The sequence below is a fragment of the Eschrichtius robustus genome, chromosome 2, assembly GCF_028021215.1.
Source record: "Eschrichtius robustus isolate mEscRob2 chromosome 2, mEscRob2.pri, whole genome shotgun sequence".
NCBI classification, from domain to species: Eukaryota; Metazoa; Chordata; class Mammalia; order Artiodactyla; family Eschrichtiidae; genus Eschrichtius; species Eschrichtius robustus.
This window is the reverse complement of record NC_090825.1, coordinates 35963600-35981842: the sequence shown is the minus strand read 5'-3', so window position 1 is coordinate 35981842 and position 18243 is coordinate 35963600. Positions and strand designations below refer to the sequence as shown.

At 35.6% G+C, this 18243-nt stretch overlaps 1 protein-coding gene across 3 annotated transcripts in view; it reads left to right on the top strand.

Moving 5' to 3' along the window:
* C2H5orf34 (chromosome 2 C5orf34 homolog) overlaps positions 1-16809 on the top strand; it is a 33228-nt gene extending 16419 nt beyond the window's left edge. For all 3 annotated transcript variants that reach the window (XM_068532627.1, XM_068532621.1, XM_068532617.1), the window contains exons 7-13: positions 4160-4251; positions 5425-5494; positions 6153-6323; positions 6757-6851; positions 8194-8292; positions 11660-11700; positions 16519-16809. In XM_068532627.1, the coding sequence (XP_068388728.1) occupies positions 4160-4251; positions 5425-5494; positions 6153-6323; positions 6757-6851; positions 8194-8292; positions 11660-11700; positions 16519-16712 (762 nt within the window). In that variant the 3' untranslated portion in view covers positions 16713-16809. The remainder of the gene's footprint in view (positions 1-4159; positions 4252-5424; positions 5495-6152; positions 6324-6756; positions 6852-8193; positions 8293-11659; positions 11701-16518) is intronic.
* Positions 16810-18243: the final 1434 nt, after the last annotated feature.

Sequence of the window (18243 nt, the reverse complement as noted above, 5' to 3'; positions counted from 1 at the left end):
GATAAAACAAAACTTCCAGGCAAGTTAGTTGTGCCTTTGTGGTGGACTGCCTTGGGCTTTACACACTCAGACCCCAGTGAGCAACACATTCATTCTCCTCTGTCTACTTGAGTGAAAAGATTTAGAAACAATTGGCTTTCTTTTGGGAGTAAAATTGTTTGCTCCTTACTTTAACCCATACTCCAGAATAAATTCCAGGTGGATTAAAGGGCTAAATGTAAGAAACCAAACTTTATATTTATTAAAAGAAAGTAGAAGGACAGTGTTTATAATCTTGTGATAGGGAAGGCCTTCTTAAGTACAATACAAAAAACTAGAAGGCATAAAGAAAAGTTTGATCAGCTTGAAATTTTTAAATGTATGTTAAATTTTAAATATTTAACTTTTGTTAAATTAGATAAAGTAAAAAAGACAAAGGCCTGGAAGAAAATATTGTACACTATAAATCATTAATAAAAAGACCAAAAAAATACCTAATAGAAAAATGAGCAAAGGATAAGAATGATTATGCCATGTAACCCATAGTATTTGAAAACATGTTCAACTTTACTACTTGCATCAAAGAAATGTAAATTAAAATAACAGTGATATAATATTTTTCACTCATCAAATTGTCAAAAGGTTGATAATATCTACTGCCAGCAAGGGTATGGGGAAAAGGGGTGCTTTCATAGTGTTGATTGGAGTGTAAATTGATTCAGCCTTCATGAAGGCCAACTTGATAATATCAAGTAAAATTGGCTAGAAATTCTGCTTCTAAGGTATCTATCCTAGAAAAATATGAGCACATATATACAAAGAAGCATGGCCAAGGATGTGGACTGTGGTCTTGTTTGTAGTAGCGAAAAACTGGAAGCAATCTAAATGTTCATCAGTAGAAAATGGTGAAATAAGCTATGGTGATCAGGTCGTGGGAATGCTGGAAGCAGTTTAAAAGAATGAGGAAGATGTAGACGCATAGAAAGACAGATATTGAAAGATCTCCAAAATGCTGTTGAGTGAAAAAAAAGTTGCATGAGAAGATGTACAATGATATCTTCTGTGTAAAGAACAAAAAACAAACCCCAAACCCAATTATATTACTGTATATAATACATGTGTAAATGCACAGGGAAAGATCTGGGCAGATAAAAACTAAACTGAAGTGGTTACTTTTGGGGAGGAATCTGGGATTTTGTGAGGGAGGAAGAGTCGGGAGGGACTGAAATCTTATATTTTTGAACTCTTCCCCCACCCCGCCAAAATGTAGTAATGTATCATTGCTTGTATAGTTAAAAATTTAAAGAGGAAAGATTGACAGGGACCGACAGTGTAAGTGCTTCCATAGAGATAAACACTTGGTGCTTTGGGTCCACATAAGGAAGGGTACCTGACCCTGTTTGGGAGGCTCCAGGAAAGCCTTCTGGAGGAAGACATGGCAGGAGGAGTTATGCAAAAGAGGGATGGATGTTAGAGGAGCATATAGCTAAGGGAACACTGTTCTTGCTCAACTCTTTGCATGGCTGGCCTCTTGTCATTAGAATTTCTATTTAAATGTCACCTCCTCAAGGAAGCTTTTCCTGACTGTCCACATTAAAGAAGCTACCCATGACACTCCCTATCAAGATACCCTCTTTTTTTCTTCTTGGCATTTAGTACTTTGTGACATTTTCATATTGATCAATGTTTGTTTACTAACTAACCCACCTAGAGGTAAGCCTTGTCTTGTTCAACACACTATTTTGCTAGTGCATAGAACGGTAGATAAATGTCATCTAACTGGAGGCAAGAGTCTGGGGCCAGTATGGAATGTTGAAGGAAATGAAAATGCTGTGGTAGGCTGTAGTAGACTAAAACAGAGGCAGAATGGTGGGGGAAATGTCCAGAGAAGAGATTAGACCACCAAGTTGAGCCAGTTCATTAATGGAGCATGAGAAACCCTATTGCTTTTGGAGAGCCACTGAAGGATTGAAGTAGGGAAGTGACATCATATTTTTGTTAGGTCTTCTCAGAGGAAGATGAACTGAGATGGGGAAGCAGTGGCACTTCAAGCTGTAGAACCAGTTAGAAGACATGTATAGTAGTGCAGAGAAGTAAGTATGAGGGCCAGGCAGTGGTAATGAGAATGGAAAGATAAGAATGGACCCAAGAAATATTAAGGAGACAGAACTAATGACTGATGGGATATTGGGGATGAGGAAGGAGTTGAAAATGATGCCAAGTTATTGAATTAATCAGTGAGTGGTGGTACCAGGCACTGGATTAAACCAAAAATTTTTTAAACCTGAAGTGTATTGATGATGGCATTTTTTGATCTTACCAAGAGATTTCCATAAAAGATTTAAATTCTATTATAGTTCCATCCCATCTGCCTGATAGTAATTGAAAGAAACTCTTAATTGTAAGATGCATCTTTATTTCAGAGAGGTTAAATTGTGAAAAATAAGCATTTTAGAATTGATGAAATTAGGGCAGTGGAAAAAGACAAGAACCTTCGAGGGACTCAGTATCCAATAGAGAAAGACATAAATAATTAAGGTGCGATATTTTGAGTGCCTACCATGTGACTTAGCCCACTGTGCTAATAAATGCTGAGGATACAGAGGTCAGCAAAACAGATTCAGCCCCTACCTTCACGAAGCTCCATTCTAGCAGAGAAGACCAACATTAAGTATAAAACATTAAATTGAAATTGTAATGGAAACCAAGAAGCAGGAATAGAGGTTTTCTGTGCTTGTAGACATAACTAGGGGATTTCACCTAGCGTATGGGACCTCCTTAATGGCTTCCCTGATGCTGAAGGAAAAGTAGGAGTTAGCCAGACAAAGGGAGGTGATGGAGAGAGGGAGCTGAGTTCTAGGAAGAGGGAATAACATGTAAGGATTGACATATCAGAGGTAAATATGAAGTAGGAGAGAGGGGAAAAAAATGCAGACTTTGAAGGGAAGGTAATTTCATTTTGACATTGTTGAAGTTGAAATGTCTTTGTGATACCCGGTAGAGATTTAGATATTCAAGTCTACAGTCCAGGATAAAAGAGGAGAGACTATTTTTTGAGTACCATACTACAGACTAAATTCTGTCCCAGTTGCTTTATATATGTATTATTTCATTAATCCTCGGGACAATCTGGATGGTAGGTAGTATCCCCATTTCATAGGTTGTAGGCACTGAGACTTAACACAAGTTTGTATAACCTGCCCATCATTATAGTAGGAAGAGGCACACCTGTGATTTGAATCCAGCTCCGACTTTGAAGCTTATCTTCTCTCACTGATGGTAGAGTATGGGCAACACTCTCTTGTGGTTCAGTTCAGACCTCTACTACTACTTAGCCCTCAAGCCTCAGTTTCCTTATCTAAAAAATAGACATTAATAGTTCATATCTCTCAGGATTATTTTGAGGAGTAAATGAGATAATCCTTTGTAAACTACATAGCGTAGCACCTAGCACATAGTATCATCTGTTTAATAAATGTTAGTTGTTGCTGTTGTGATATTTATTATGAACACAGTTTTGGACCCTCCTGGGATTACCCAAGAAGAAACCGGGAAATCAGAAGAGAAGGCTGGAGACAGAGTCCTGGTAAACACTAGCATGAAAGAGTCTGAGAAGGAGGAAATTCAGAGGGAATAACAAAACAACATTTTTTTCTAATTCAAGAAGTTGAGCTTGTAAATAATAATGTTGTCTTACACAAACTAGCAATTGTTCTTCCATTAATAAAATATAACAAAATGATATAGTCATTCAATTAAAATAGTAATTAAAACAGTTTTTTAAGCCTATTTAGCCGCCGCCGCCTTCTTTTTTTTTTTTTCTGTCTAAAGGGAAAAAGGGGCTTATGGTAGGTTTCCTGTTAATGCACAGGGAAATTAGTTTGTTAATTTGAATACAGGCAAGATTTAAATTGAGCAGTAAGTTATAGGCTATTAGAATGTAATTTTTGAGTAGGATAACTTTTGATAGGAGGAATTCTAGACTTTAAAAAAAAAAGGGAAAATGGAAAAGCATCATAAGATACCTTTTAAAGTTACCTTTTATGAGCTGTTGATTAACTTAAAATAACTGCTTGCCTTTTCACTGTATAAATACATATTTTAAGGAAAAAAAATAGCTAAGTAATAATGGCCAAAATTTATTATTGAATCTTTTTTAAAATTTTAAACTAATTTTCAGAGAGAAGAGAAAACTTATTCAGTAAATAACCTTCCTCCAGATAGACCAGGAAGTCCATTTTCTGTTTGTTCTCTAATTAAACAGGCAACCAGGTAAGTGCTTCACGTTCAACTGAATCAAGTGTTATGTGTCTGAGAAACTTGATACATTTTCTAGTGGTTAGGATAAGATTAAGAATTGGTAGGTACAGTGGAAATGTCTTTAGTAAAATCTGTCAACTTTTCTGGTCTCATCATTTATAAAATAAAGTGATCACAATGTCATTATAAGAGTACTTCTTGGCACTTCCCTGGTGGTCCAGTGGCTACCATGCTCCCAATGCAGGGGGTCCCAGGTTCGATCCCCGGTCAGGGAACTAGATCCCACGTGTTGCAACTAAGAGTTCACATGCCACAACTAAAAGATCCTGCATGCCGCAGCTAAAGATCCCACATACCACAACGAAAATCCCGTGTGCCACAACTAAGACCCAGCACAGCCAAATAAATAAATAAAGATTAAAACAACAACAACAGCAACAACAAAAAACCCAATTATTATAAAAAAAAAAAGTACTTCTGGCTTTGAAATTTGAAGTTAAATATGGAGAAACATCCGCATATGGCAAGCAACTGCTGGAAGGAAATAAGTGCCTTTTCTCTAGGTAAGTGTGGCATCATTATTGTTCCTTGGAATCAAATTGAAGACTTGATGATACATTTGAATTTTCATACTTCTTTATTATCCTAGGAGTAATAACGATTTCTGAGAATGAACAGAAGGTGAACTGTAGTTTGGTTCTTTGGTTCCTATGTTTTTTAATTCATTAATCAGTCTGTGGCACCGAGAGGAACGAAAGTGGATTGTTGATTAAATTATTTGTTTTATAAACTTATGTTTAAGCAACTTCTAAAGTAGATTTGAAGGAGCAGAACTGGTTATTTGATTTTCTAGGGACAGTTGATTCACATCCCCACCACTCTTAGACTATGCTAAACCTTTCAGGTGCTGTGAATCTGTCACTTCTTAAAAAGGAGCAAATTCTGAAAATCCTCTCCATTTCATTGCTAAAAATTAGAGGAATAACCTTAACTATGTAAGATTAGCACAAAGGGAAGCAACAGTAGTAGTTCCCTTCTAGGGGCTTAAGGAAGAAAGAGGTCCAAACATATTTTTGTGGAAATGAGTTACTTGCCTAAAATGTTGTATAGCGGTGAGAATGGGTTGCTAGAATTGGAAAATGACATTATTTGCAAATGTTTAAGTAGTATTTTTCTTGTTCACAGAATTCTTCAGCATTGTGCCAAGATGAAGCTTTCTTTAAGCCATAACTATCATATATGCTGCTGGAAAATGGTATCTTAAATTATTTTAAAAGCAAGATATTTTTAATTGCTTTATTATTTGTATACATACGCATAAGTTCAAATTACTTTCATCTAAGCCATGTGAGAAAGTCTTTGTAATATTAATACTGGTTTATTTAAAAAATCCATTTAACAGATAAACACTGCAAAATTGGGCTTTTATGTTATACTTTTACTGTATATAGTTTGTTGTTTCTTTTTTCTTAGAGGGGGAGGGCAGGGGAATTTATTGGATTTGAAGTATGTGAAAACATAGTTATTTTGAAACATATTACAGTATTCATTCTATTTCCATAACTGTAAAAGTAAATTTTTTTTAATGCTGACTTGGAGGAAGTGATTCTCAGACCTTGATTTCTTATCTATACTGCTTTGATTATCAACCTATATGTTGCTGTAGTTCCTAATCTTTGTCTATTTTCTATGTAAAGTTCAGCAGAATGGTGACTTTCCAAAGGTATTAGTACTTAATCTGCTTACAATAGACTCTTTTGGGTAGCCACTTCTGGAAAAGTCAAAACATCCATAAGGATTCTACAATATTCAACTTCTGAATGAGAATCTGAAGTTGCCTCAGTGTTCATTAATCATTCCAATCTTATTAGTGGATAACTCTCTTTCCTGCTATTTTTGTTTTCTGGTTTTAGGTACCTGGGATAAATGATAGCAATATACTGCCTTTGCTTTTGAGAGAATTGTTCATACCCAACGTGGGAAGATTTCTTGCATACTCTGATGACAAAGTACATGCTGTCTTTTTAGATGGCATTACTCTAACCATGAATTGGAATTTCAGCTCTCTTATTGAAAAGAGACAGGTAATTATACTTCAGACTGAAATCTATTTTTTATTTATTTATTTTTAATCTGTGGAAATAGTACAAAGAAAATGAAGTACCACAGTATCTCTATTTTTTAAAGTATAAAATCTGTCAAGAGGCTTTACTGATCTCATTGGATTTCCTAGCAGAAATCAGAAAGGTGTGACAAATCGTCATTTTTATAAAGGTAACTCATTATAGAGAGAGGGACTAGTATTTTTGTTCTTTTGATAATTATCTATATAAGGGTGGTGGTTAAATAATACCCATATCCCATGTAAAATAAAACTTTTAAGTTAGTCAAAATAAAGTTTTAATGATTCATCTACTTCTTTTTTTTTTTTTTTTTTTACTGAAAATTAATTAAAAAGAAGGTTTTGTTTTTCAGTTCTAGAATACTAAAACTTACCTTTCCTCCTTGCTTCTTAAGGTAAATCGAGGTCTCAATTTAGGTTGGTGTAAGTTAACTTTTCCTGATGGACAAAATCAGTTAATTCAGATTCAACACCCTGGACCATATGAAAGGTACTGGAAAGCAGTTAAAAAAATAATTTCATGTTAGTAAACAACTTCCTTTTAGACAGAGAGGAAGCATAAAAACATTATTTAAATGTTGTATATATTTTTAGTTTTTCCATGTGGAAAATGTGCATAAAGTCATTTCAGCGGGTTTCAGTAGCTGCATTGTTTTTGTTTTTGTTTTTTTGGCCACACCACGTGGCTTGTGGGATCTTAGTTCCCGACTGGGGATCGAACTCGCGCCCCCTGTAGTGGAAGCGCGGAGTCTTAACCACTGGACCTCCAGGGAATTCCTCAGCAGGTTTCAGGGTTTACAGTTATATTGGTCTCTAGCATAACTAAATAGATCTGGTCAGCTTTAATCATTTCCATTTGTATTCTAGTGATTTTTCAAAATAAATGTGTTATAACTGGCTTGCTGTGGAGGTTGGACTGTGGTCAGCTGTGTTAACCAGTTAACTAATTAATCCCCTAACCAATTTAAACTAAGGCTTACAGCCACAAATAACTAAACTTATGTATATTTCTGTAAAGTGAAATAAAACAAACTAGCTAATGATTATTCTTAAAATGGAGAAGATTCTTGAAATCAGCTTTTTATGAATATGCTTTTTCTCTTTTGGCTTATGTAATTTGTTATAATAATCATTCTCCTTGTGATGTTCTTGACATGTTAGTGATTTTACTTGAGGATGGTCACAAAACAATTGCTTTTTTTACCTCTTGAATTTATTTTTCTGTTGGGATTTATTGCATTTTGGTTTAAATGCTCCAACATTCATTGCTAGTTTGAATAATTTGCCTCAAAAGATAGTGTCTATTTAGCAAACATTAACTATTTATTTCAGCCAGTCACTCCAAATCATTCATTTTATTGAACTTGATACTTGTTTTGTGTGTTTGATGAGTTATACGTAATTCTGGATGTGTGTGTGTGCATTAATAGGTGTGTTCTGGTTTAAATTTTAGAAAGCAAATGCTCACTTAGTCTTGTGTGTAAAGACATTTTCATGATAAAATTTAATGAAATTCATTTTACTTTGAAAAACTAAAAGGAGAATTTAGACATTTGAACTTTGAATGAAATCCAAGTGTTAACCTATGTTCTGATTCTTATATCTCATCTTTATTAATCATGAATGTGAGTAAATCATTTTATTCCTGATGAGTGAGAAAAACTTGCTTTTCTTTTTCCAATGAAAACGATTTAAAAAATTGCCCTACTTTAGAATTTTTTCTTTATTCTTTTTTCCCAAACCGTCTTAATGATTTTTCCAATTTTTAAATACTTTTATAAATATTCTACAAGTTCGTTTTTCAAATATCTGTCTTAATGTATTCAATCTAGATATGTGACAACAGTAATATCATGGTGCAGAAGACTGACCCAGGCTAGCCAGAAAGAAATGCCTACACATCCTTCATCTTCTGTTCCGGAAGAAAACTGGTATTTGTATTTATTTTAAACTTAATCTGTGTAGAAGAGCCAAGTAATCCTCAAAAATTAAAATGTTAAAAGGTAAACTGACTCTTTTTCCCAAAAAAACTTTCTCTTAGTTAAATATATTTAACTCCTATGATGTTTTGATAGCTTAAATCTTGAAAATAATTTATCTTTAATTGGATATTTCATTTATTACAATTCATCATAGTATATTTCATCTGAAGATTCGAAATCAAAATGGGTGACTCTTTTAGTGTAATAAATTCATCCTGAAAACTTTATGGAAAAATTTAGAGGATATATATTTTTTTATCTTAGTAATATTAAAGGATATAAAATGTTGACTAACATAACAAGCTTTCAGAAAAAGTTGATTTTTAAATAATTTCTATTATATTAATTGCCTCCCCTAAATTAATTGATAAATCAACAAATAAAGCAAGATTTCAGTCCCTCCTGTGTGCCCTTCAGTGTGTCGGGGACTAGAACTGGGCTTCGAAGGAATATTTAGGGAAATTACGACATTTTAGGGAGGAAGCAAGGGCAGAGGTAAAAAAGGGTATTTTGGCTTGTGGAGATAGTAAGAAGTTAGTTTTTTTTTTTTAATAATTTTTTTAAATTTATTTATTTATTAATTTATTTATTTTTTGGCTGCGTTGGGTCTTCGTTGCTGTGCGCGGGCTTTCTATAGTTGCATTGAGCGGGGGCTACTCTTTGTTGCAGTGTGCTGGCTTCTCATTGCAGTGGCTTCTCTTGTGGAGCACAGGCTCTAGGCGTGCGGGCTTCAGTAGTTGTGGCACGTGGGCTCAGTAGTTGTGGCTCGCAGGCTCTAGAGCGCAGGCTCAATAGTTGTGGCACACGGGCTTAGTTGCCCCGCGGCATGTGGGATCTTCCCGGACCAGGGGTCGAACCCGTGTCCCCTGCATTGGCAGGCGGATTCTTAACCACTGCACCACCAGGGAAGTCCAAGAAGTTAGTTTTTATGGAGCAGACACTTATCTGCTTGGGTGTAGTGTGACTTTGATGGACAGGAATAGACCTTGTCATCAATAGAGGAATTCAGACTTCATGGAATTACAAGTTCCTATATGGAAAAATGACAGGAAGAAAGAGTCTTAGGAAGGTTAGTATCACTGCAAGAGTATAATCTGATTATATTGGAAAAGAAGGATATCAGGAACAATTTAGGAAGCTTTAAATTAAAGTAAGTTGTAAGAGGACTTACCTGGTGGTCCAGCTGTTAAGACGCCGAACTCTCAATGCAGGGGGCCCAGATTGGATCCCTGGTCAGGGAACTAGATCCCACATGTCGTAACTAAGAGCCCACATGCTGCAGCTAAAGATCCTGCGTGCTGCAACTAAGACCTGGCACAGCCAAATAAATAAATAAACAGAATAAAGTAAGCTGTAAGGTGTCTTAGTGCATGGTGCATGGTGAAAAAAATACAGAAACAATAAGCTTGATTCTTATCCCCTTTTCCTAAGTTACTTAGAGAAAGAGGTACAATCAAATCAGTAGATGTTATTTGAATATCCAGATATCTTAAGGATTCAGCTTTCCAGGTCCCTCTCTTCAGCTACAGTTTGGGAGCAGAAAAGTTGCCTTAATAGCTAGCAAAAAACATAGTTGGGAAGAAAGGGAAATTGTACATGGCTATAAAACTGGTTACTTCATCATTGCTCAGCTGGCAAAGTTTGTAAAATGCCAGCCTTTTTATATGAGAGCTTAGAAGAGGATAACTGTCAAGACAAACTGAGAAGTGAGGGCGTAAGAGAAGTACAGATTGGTGGAAGCAGCTATGGGTGGAAGCAATGCGGAGCAGAGGGGAGGCAAAGGAATTGAGGAGTGGGGAGGGGAGATACAGCACTTGAACAGCTCCATTCCCCTCCCGAAGCCTAAGACATCTCCACTGTGATTCTTGTTTTCTTGTCAAAGTGGATAGGTTGAAGGGAGAGAAGAGATCACATAATAAACAGCTACCTAAATTGTATTTCAATATTTTATTTCCAACTCACCTTATATTATTAGCTTACTCGTTCAACTTTTTAATAGGGATGCTTGTCAAAAAATAGTACAGGAGCTATTTCATAAGATGTTGGTTTATCATATGAGTGACAGCATTAAAGGTAGTTTGTATGGTTCTGGGTGTACCCAGAAAATGTGTCTCATGTTTAAAAAAGGCGGGGGGAGTGTGTTTTGCAATGACGAAGAGTCAGCGGGTTTTGGAATAAGTCACATCCAGGTTTTTACTACAGATGCTTAAAATGATGAAAGATCTCTTTTATTCTCCGTTCATAGGCTGGAGTACAAGGAAAGAGTGCAGGCTGATGAGGTGCATGTGGTCCATTGCGTGTGGTCCATTGTCTGCCAGTAAAGCAGACAAGTCGTATACCCTATTGTGAGCTGTGAAAAGACTATTCTAGTGACTTGAATAATGAGATGTTTGCATGAATGTCCTCATTAATTTTGCAGAGCTAGTCCAGTTACACTATTTTCTAGTTGTGTGCCACTGCTCATACTTCATCTAGTGATGAGGGAAAACACAAAGAACACACACATAAGAGGTTCTGCTGGATTTGTGTACATTTAGCCTTCTATCCCATACCAGTTGCCCCAATATCTGTTTCTATGGAACATGGTAAGGGCTAATGTTCATATATTAACCCTTCAAGTCAAGAAGAGAATGTTTAGTATACTGTGCTTAAGAAAACAATTAAATGATTAGGTAGTCTATTCCAGAAGAAATTTAATAGAAAATAGTTATTATGTTTTCACACCTAATTCAATCGTATAAAAAGTTGGCCCTGGAGACCATCCATTCCCTAAGAGTTCCATATAAATGAGGTCTTACTATATGTGTAAGATCCCTTCTCCTCCAAAGAAACTATCTAGGTATGAGGATCAGAAAATTAAATAGTTCAAGAGAAAGCATTACAAAGAAGTTTATGATTAATTAACATACTGCTGTAGGAATTCTAAGGAGAGAGTATTTCTTTCATAGAAGTGATGAGATTTTAGTAGGTTTTTAAAGTTTTGTAAACCTTGAGGAGGAAAGTAGAAGATATGCCACGTCAGTACTGAGTTGTAGCAGGAAGGCCCATTACCTTCAAACCTCAATACTTAATTCAAAAGTCCTGGAGGTGGAGGACTTTAATTCACTTGCCTTACTCATGAAAGGCACTCAGTAAGTATCAGTTGAGTCAAGGTGATTTGTTGCTAAATAAAGCCAATATAAAGAGAATTCTTAACCTCTAGGTTCTTATGTCAAAAATTCTAACCTTTATGAAAAAAAAAATTAAGTATGCTTATTTGAAATATTGTGGATATAAAAGAATGAGACAACTAGCATGAGTTTTTTTTTTTGCACAGGTCTGTGGCTTCTGAACTTGAAAAGATACAGAAGTTTAACTGTATCCTTTAAACAGAATGTATTGTCCTGCATAATTTCTCCCTTTCCATTGTAGGCTTAATTCATGACTCTGTACTTTATATTAATCCATACTTATATATTACAGAGCTTTATTGAATAATATTTAAGATTGTAATTTAAGATGTATCTTGTCTGTAGGAGGTACATCATGTTAGCATTTGTACTCTTCATTGGGTTTAACTCAGCAAAGGACAGTGAACTAGGGTTAAGATATCCTATGGAGACTTTCACACTTACATAATTATATTCTAAATTATAACTGGGAACTATCTCTGACTTCTTTCTTTTTTAAAATTTGTAGGATTTTTATATACTATTATTTGTAAAAAATTTCAGCTTTATTGAGGTATAATTGAAAAAATTATAAGATACTTAAATAGTACATCATAGTGACCTGACACACATACACATTGTGAAAGGATCACCCTATCTTGTTAATTAACACATATATCACTTCACATATCTATCTTCCTCCTCTCCTCTATCTCACCACCCCTCCCGGGGGAGGGGGGTGGTGAGAACATCTGATTTCCACCCTCCCAACAAACCTCAGTCATACAACACAGTATTATCAACTACAGTCACCATGTTATACATTAGATCCTCAGACCTTATTCATCTTATAGCTGAAAGTTCATATGCTTTTACCAACCTCTCCTTCTTTCCCCACCCCCAGCCCCTGGCAACCACCAGTCTACATTCTGTTTCCATGAGTTTGACTTTTTAAAAAATTCCACATATGAGTGACACCATGTAGTATTTGTCTTTCTCTGTCCAGCTTAGTTCACTAAGCAAAATGCCCTCAAGGTCCATCCGTGTTGTTGCAAATGGCAGGATTTCCTTCTTTCTCATGGCTGAGTAGTATTCCATTGTGTGTATGTATATGTACCACATCTTCTTATCTGTTCATCCAACAATGGACACTTAGGTTGTCTCCATATCTTGGCTATCGTGAATAATGCTGCAGTGAACATAAGAGTACAACTATCTCTTCAACAGACTGTTTTCATTTCTTTTGAATATATACCCAGAAGTAAGATTGCTGGATCATATGGTAGTTCTATTTGTAATTTTTTGAGGAAACTTCCATACTGTTTTCCACAGTGGCTGTACTAATTTATATTTCTACCGAGGTACACAAGGGTTCTCTTTTCTCCACATCCTTATCAACACTTGTTATGTCTTATCTTTTTGATGATAGCCATTCTAACAGGTGTGAGGTGATATCTCATTGGTTTTGATTTGCATTTCCCATGATGATTAGTGATGTTGAGCACCTTTTCATGTACCTGTTGGCCATCTGTATGTCTTTGGAAAAATACCTATTCAGTTCCTTTGCTCATTTTTTAATCAAATTGTTTTTTGGGTTTTTTTTTTTTGCTATTGAGTTGTATGAGTTGTTTGAATATCTTGGATATTAACCTCTTATCAGATACATAATTTGCAAATATTTTCTTCCATTCCATAGGTTGCCTTTTCATTTTGTTGAAGGTGTTCTTTGCTGTGCAAAAGCTTTTTAGTTTGACAAGTACTGCTTGTTTATTTTTGCTTTTGTTTTCTTTGCTTTTGGTGTCAAAAAGTCATTGCCAAGACTGATGTCGAGGAGTTTATTACACCCTATGTTTTCTTCTAGGGGTTTTATGGTCTCAGGTCTTACATTCAAGTCTTTAATCCATTTTGAGTTGATTTTTGTGTATGGTGTAAGGCAGAGGTCCAGTTTTCCCAACATCATTTATTGAAGAGTCTATCCTTTCTCCATTGTATATTTTTGACTGTTTGTTGTAAATTAATTGACCATTACATACATACGTGACTTTATTTCTGGACTCTTTATTCTGTTCCATTGATCTATATTTCTGGTTTTTGCTAATGTCATACTGCTTTGATTACTATAGTTTGAAATCAGAAAACTTCCAGCGTTGTTTTTCTTTCTCAAGTTTGCTTTGGCTATTTGAGGTCTTCTTTGGTTCCATACAAATTTCAGTACTGTTTGTTCTATTTCTGTGAAAAATGCCATTGGAATTTTGTATTGTTCAATACCTTGAATATTGTATTGAATCTGTAGATTGCTTTGCGTAGTATGGACATTTTAACAATATTAATTCTTCCAATTCATGAGTACAGAATACCTTTCCATTTATTTGTGTCTTCTTCTGTTTCATCTAATGTCTTATAGTTTTCAATGTACAGATCTTTCACCTTTTTGCTTAAATTTATTCCTAGGTATTTTATTCTTTTTGATGTAATTGTAAATGGAATTGTTTTCCTAATTTCTTTTTCTGATAATTCATTATTTATTTATTTTTATAAATTTATTTATTTTATTTATTTATTTTTGGCTGTGTTCGGTCTTTGTTGCTGCGCACGGACTTTCTCTAGTTGCGTCAAGCGGGGGCTGCTCTCTGTTGTGGTGTGTGGGCTTCTTGCTGCAGTGGCTTCTCTTGTTGCAGAGCGTGGGCTCTAGGAGCGCAGGCTTCAGTAGTTGTGGCACGTGTGCTCAGTAGTTGTGGCTCTTGGGCTCTAGAGCGCAGGCTCAGTAGTTGTGGTACATGGGCTTAGTTGCTCCACGGCATGTGGGATCTTCCCAAACCAGGGCTCGAACCCGTGTACCCTGCATTGGCAGGCGGATTCTTAACCACTGTGCCACCAGGGAAGCCCAGATAATTCATTATTAATGTATAGAAATGCAGCTTATTTTTTTATATTGATTTTGTATCCTGCAACTTTACTAAATTTATTAGCTCTACCAGGTTTTTGGTGGAGACTTTAGCAGAGTCTATATATAATATCATATCATCTGCAAATAGAGACAGCTTTACTTCTTCCCTTCTGATTTGTATGCCTTTTATTTCTTCTTTTTTGTCTAATTGCTCTGGCTGGGACTTCCAGTACTATATTGAATAAAAGGGGTTGAGAGTGAGCATTACTGTCTTGTTTCTTATTTTAGGAGAAAAGCTTTCAGCTTTTCACTGTTGAATATGATATTAGCTGTGGGCTAATCATATATGGCCTTTATTATGTTGAGGTATGTTCCCTCTATACCCAGTTTGTTGAGTGTTTTTCTGCATCTATTGACATATGATTTCTATCCTTCATTTTGTTAATGTGGTGTATCACATTAATTTTCATATGTTTAACCATCCTTGTATCCCTGGAATAAATCCCGCTTGATCATGGTGTATGACCATTTTAATATATTGTTGAATTTGGTTTGCTAATGCTTTGTTGAGGACTTTTGCATCTATGTTCATCAGAGATATTGGCCTGTAATTTTCTTTCCTTGTAGTGTCCTTATCTGGTTCTGGTTGTCAGGGTAACCCTGGCCTCGTAAAATTAGTTTTGAAGTATTCTCTCCTCTTCCATTTTTTGGAAGAGTTTGAGAAGGATCGGTATTAATTCTTGTTTAAATATTTAGTAGAATTCACCAATGAAACCATTTGTGTTGGGAGGTATTTGATTACTGATTCAATTTCCTTACTAGTAATCAGTCTGGATTCAGTATGTTTCCAGGAATCTATCCATTTCTTTTAGGTTGTCCAATATGTTGGCCTATAATTGTTCATAGTAGTCTCTTACGATCCTTTGTATTGTGTGGTATTGGTTGTGATTTCTCCTCTTTCATTTCTAATTTTATTTGTTTGAGTTCTCTTTTTTTCTTGATAAGTCTAGCTAAAGGTTTGTCTATTTTATCTTTGTAAAAAAAACCCAGCTCTTTGTTTCATTGATATTTTCTTTTGTGTATAAGCTCCTTCCAGGGAGATAGCAGCAACCTTGAGTAGGCCAGAGAAAGAATGTGGAGATATCACCTGCCAGCCTCCTGAGTCTCCAGGGAGGATCACATTCAGCCCTTAGGCATGTGCTAAATTGGAAGCTTTTAAAGTATGCAAATAGCCCTCTTTGAGGGAAAGACTGGGAGATGGGTGTTTCTGTGTGCTCAGAGCTAGGAGTTTTAGGGGCCTGTCCCACACTTGGAAGTCTTAAAAGTTGGAGCATTAGATCTTGGGTCAAACCCTTTACTCCTCAGGGAGAAGCTGGGAATTGTGAGTTCCCCCCTGTTGTGCTAAGGGTGGGGTTTATAGTGAAAGTGTGTCTCAACCTTTCTTACCCATTTAATTGTGGATGTTTTCTTATTCACTCAGTGTATAAGAGTCACTCGGGTAGTTCCTGGATTTCTGACAGGGAGAATTTCTCCGTGTGTAGCTGCAGATTCAGTGTCACATTTGTGGGAGGAGGTGAGTTCAGGAACCTCCTATATCTCCAGCTTGGACTGGACTCTTACTTCTTTTTCTTATTAAACCTTTTGTTCTGTACATTCCTATCCCACTCATCTAAATTTCTTTTATCCTGTTATTTTTCCATAATCCTATTCAAATAATAAAGTAGCTCTGTAACAGAGGACAGATTCTTTCCACTCTAGATGTTTTAAGTTAAAAATACCCTACACAGATTGTTTATATTCCTCTCACCCCTACTTTGGTTCCCTTTTATTCCCATATCACTTCTTCATTTAAAGAAATGTTACTGAGGTTTTAATTCTTTTATTTCCTCCCTGTCACCAGACTTCCATCCAAATACAGACATACATACTCTCTTTTCCTTTCCCTCTTATAGTCTTAACTAGTTTCTTCATCTATAAGGGATAGACTTGATAAATTCTGAAGTCCCAACTCTATTATGAATCCAAGAGATCTTCCTCCCAATGGAGAAATAATATTTTAATATGAAGGCTAGGCTTTCTGAATTAAAAACAATTATAATGAAAAATATAGGGAAAAAGCTCCTTAACTAAGCAACTTAGTATTATTGGAGAACAGTGGTGTCCTAAGCCAGATTTCTAACAAGAAAAATGAACAGTCTTTGGATCATTGTAAACCAGAATCTTCAGAAACCTTTCTAAAAGAAGTCAATGAAAAGAGTGTATCAGTGGCATTGAAAAAAACCTCTGAAATCCTTCAGGATATTGACTGTCTTCTATCAAACTCTAAAAGGTGAAATATGGAATTATTACAATATATTATTAAACCTTGAGGATGTTATTTCAAGTGACTGCTAAAAAATTACTAGAAAGCCAAGAAATTATATATATGACTTCTGTACAATGATTATATGAGAAATGACATTTAACTTTGGAGGTATTTTACCTAACTTGTAAAATTTAAAATATGTATTTTATTAATAAAGAACTATTTAAAAAATTTGAACAATTTCTTATTTCAGATTTGAGAAAAAATTTTATAAAACTGTAGTTGTTGCTGTTTTGTCTTGTGGAGCATTCACTATTAATCAAGTTTTTTCATTTTACTTAATGCAGAATTGTGTACATTGATCATTTGCTATGTAGTCTCTCTACTCCAAGTATTTTTCAGTAGAACCATGAAAAGAGAATTAGGTCTTAAAAAAACAAAACAAAAAACCTTAATGTGGGCAATATTGCTTCAAGCTAAGAATCGAGCACTTTAGCTAAGACTAAATTTTATCTGGACTATCTCATGTACCAGATATTTTCATTTGTTTTGAACATCTCCAAAGATTTATGCTACAACGTGTATGAAACCAAAAGAGGAATGAGCTCACCAAAAGTGCTATGTATTACACCTGTCTCTTGGGAAAGAACAAAGCCATACATCTAAAAAGACTTCAAGATTATACCAGATATAATCAGAAATGTTCAAATTAACTTATGATTTCTTGAAAAGACCAGTCTCTTCACATAAAAGAGAAGAAGCAATCAGAGGAAACAACGAGAAAAAGAGAGCAAAGCAAGCAGAGTGTAGTAGGTTAGGAGAGGTAATGTAAGCAATTTGAATGGGCACAATGCTCTCTTTAGCTCCTCTCACAATGGGCTCCCTGCCACCTTCAGGTCTCAGCACAAATATCCCTTCCTCAGAGGGGCCTCACCCAGTTACTATTACATCACCATGTTTACTTCCTTTAGAGCACATATTTCAATCATCCAACTTCTTTGTGGTCTATATCCTCCACTAGAACTTGAGCTCCATAAAGTTATTTTATAGTCTTATTACCAAGCATAGTGCCTGGCATATTGAGAGCACTCAGTATGTATTGTGTAATGAACAGTCCCTTTGGGCAGTAGACTGTCCACAGAGAAAATAATGAAGTTCTGTTTTGGCTGCAGGAAACCACCTATGTTGTCCCTAAATAACTCTAGAAAGCCTAGACTATAAGAAATGCACCCATGCTGCCATAAGGGTAATGCCAAACTGTTACTGCATTCAGACAGAAAAAATTTGTTCTCAACATGACTAAAAGCACCCAATATTGTGGTTAATGTGCTCAGTAATATTTTTAATAAGCTTTTAAGCTGTGCAGGTAAAATATGTATAATTTCCTCCCTCAGTTGAGTCTTTCCCGTTGGCTAAGAACCAAGAGTGTGACAAGCAATGAAAAGTTCTGTAACAGAAACTAAGCCACACTTTAAGGTTCCGTGAAAGACCTAGAAGTTTGCTTGAGATTGAAGATTCGGATTTTCTGTGGTCTCCTTCAACTATGTACTTACTATAAT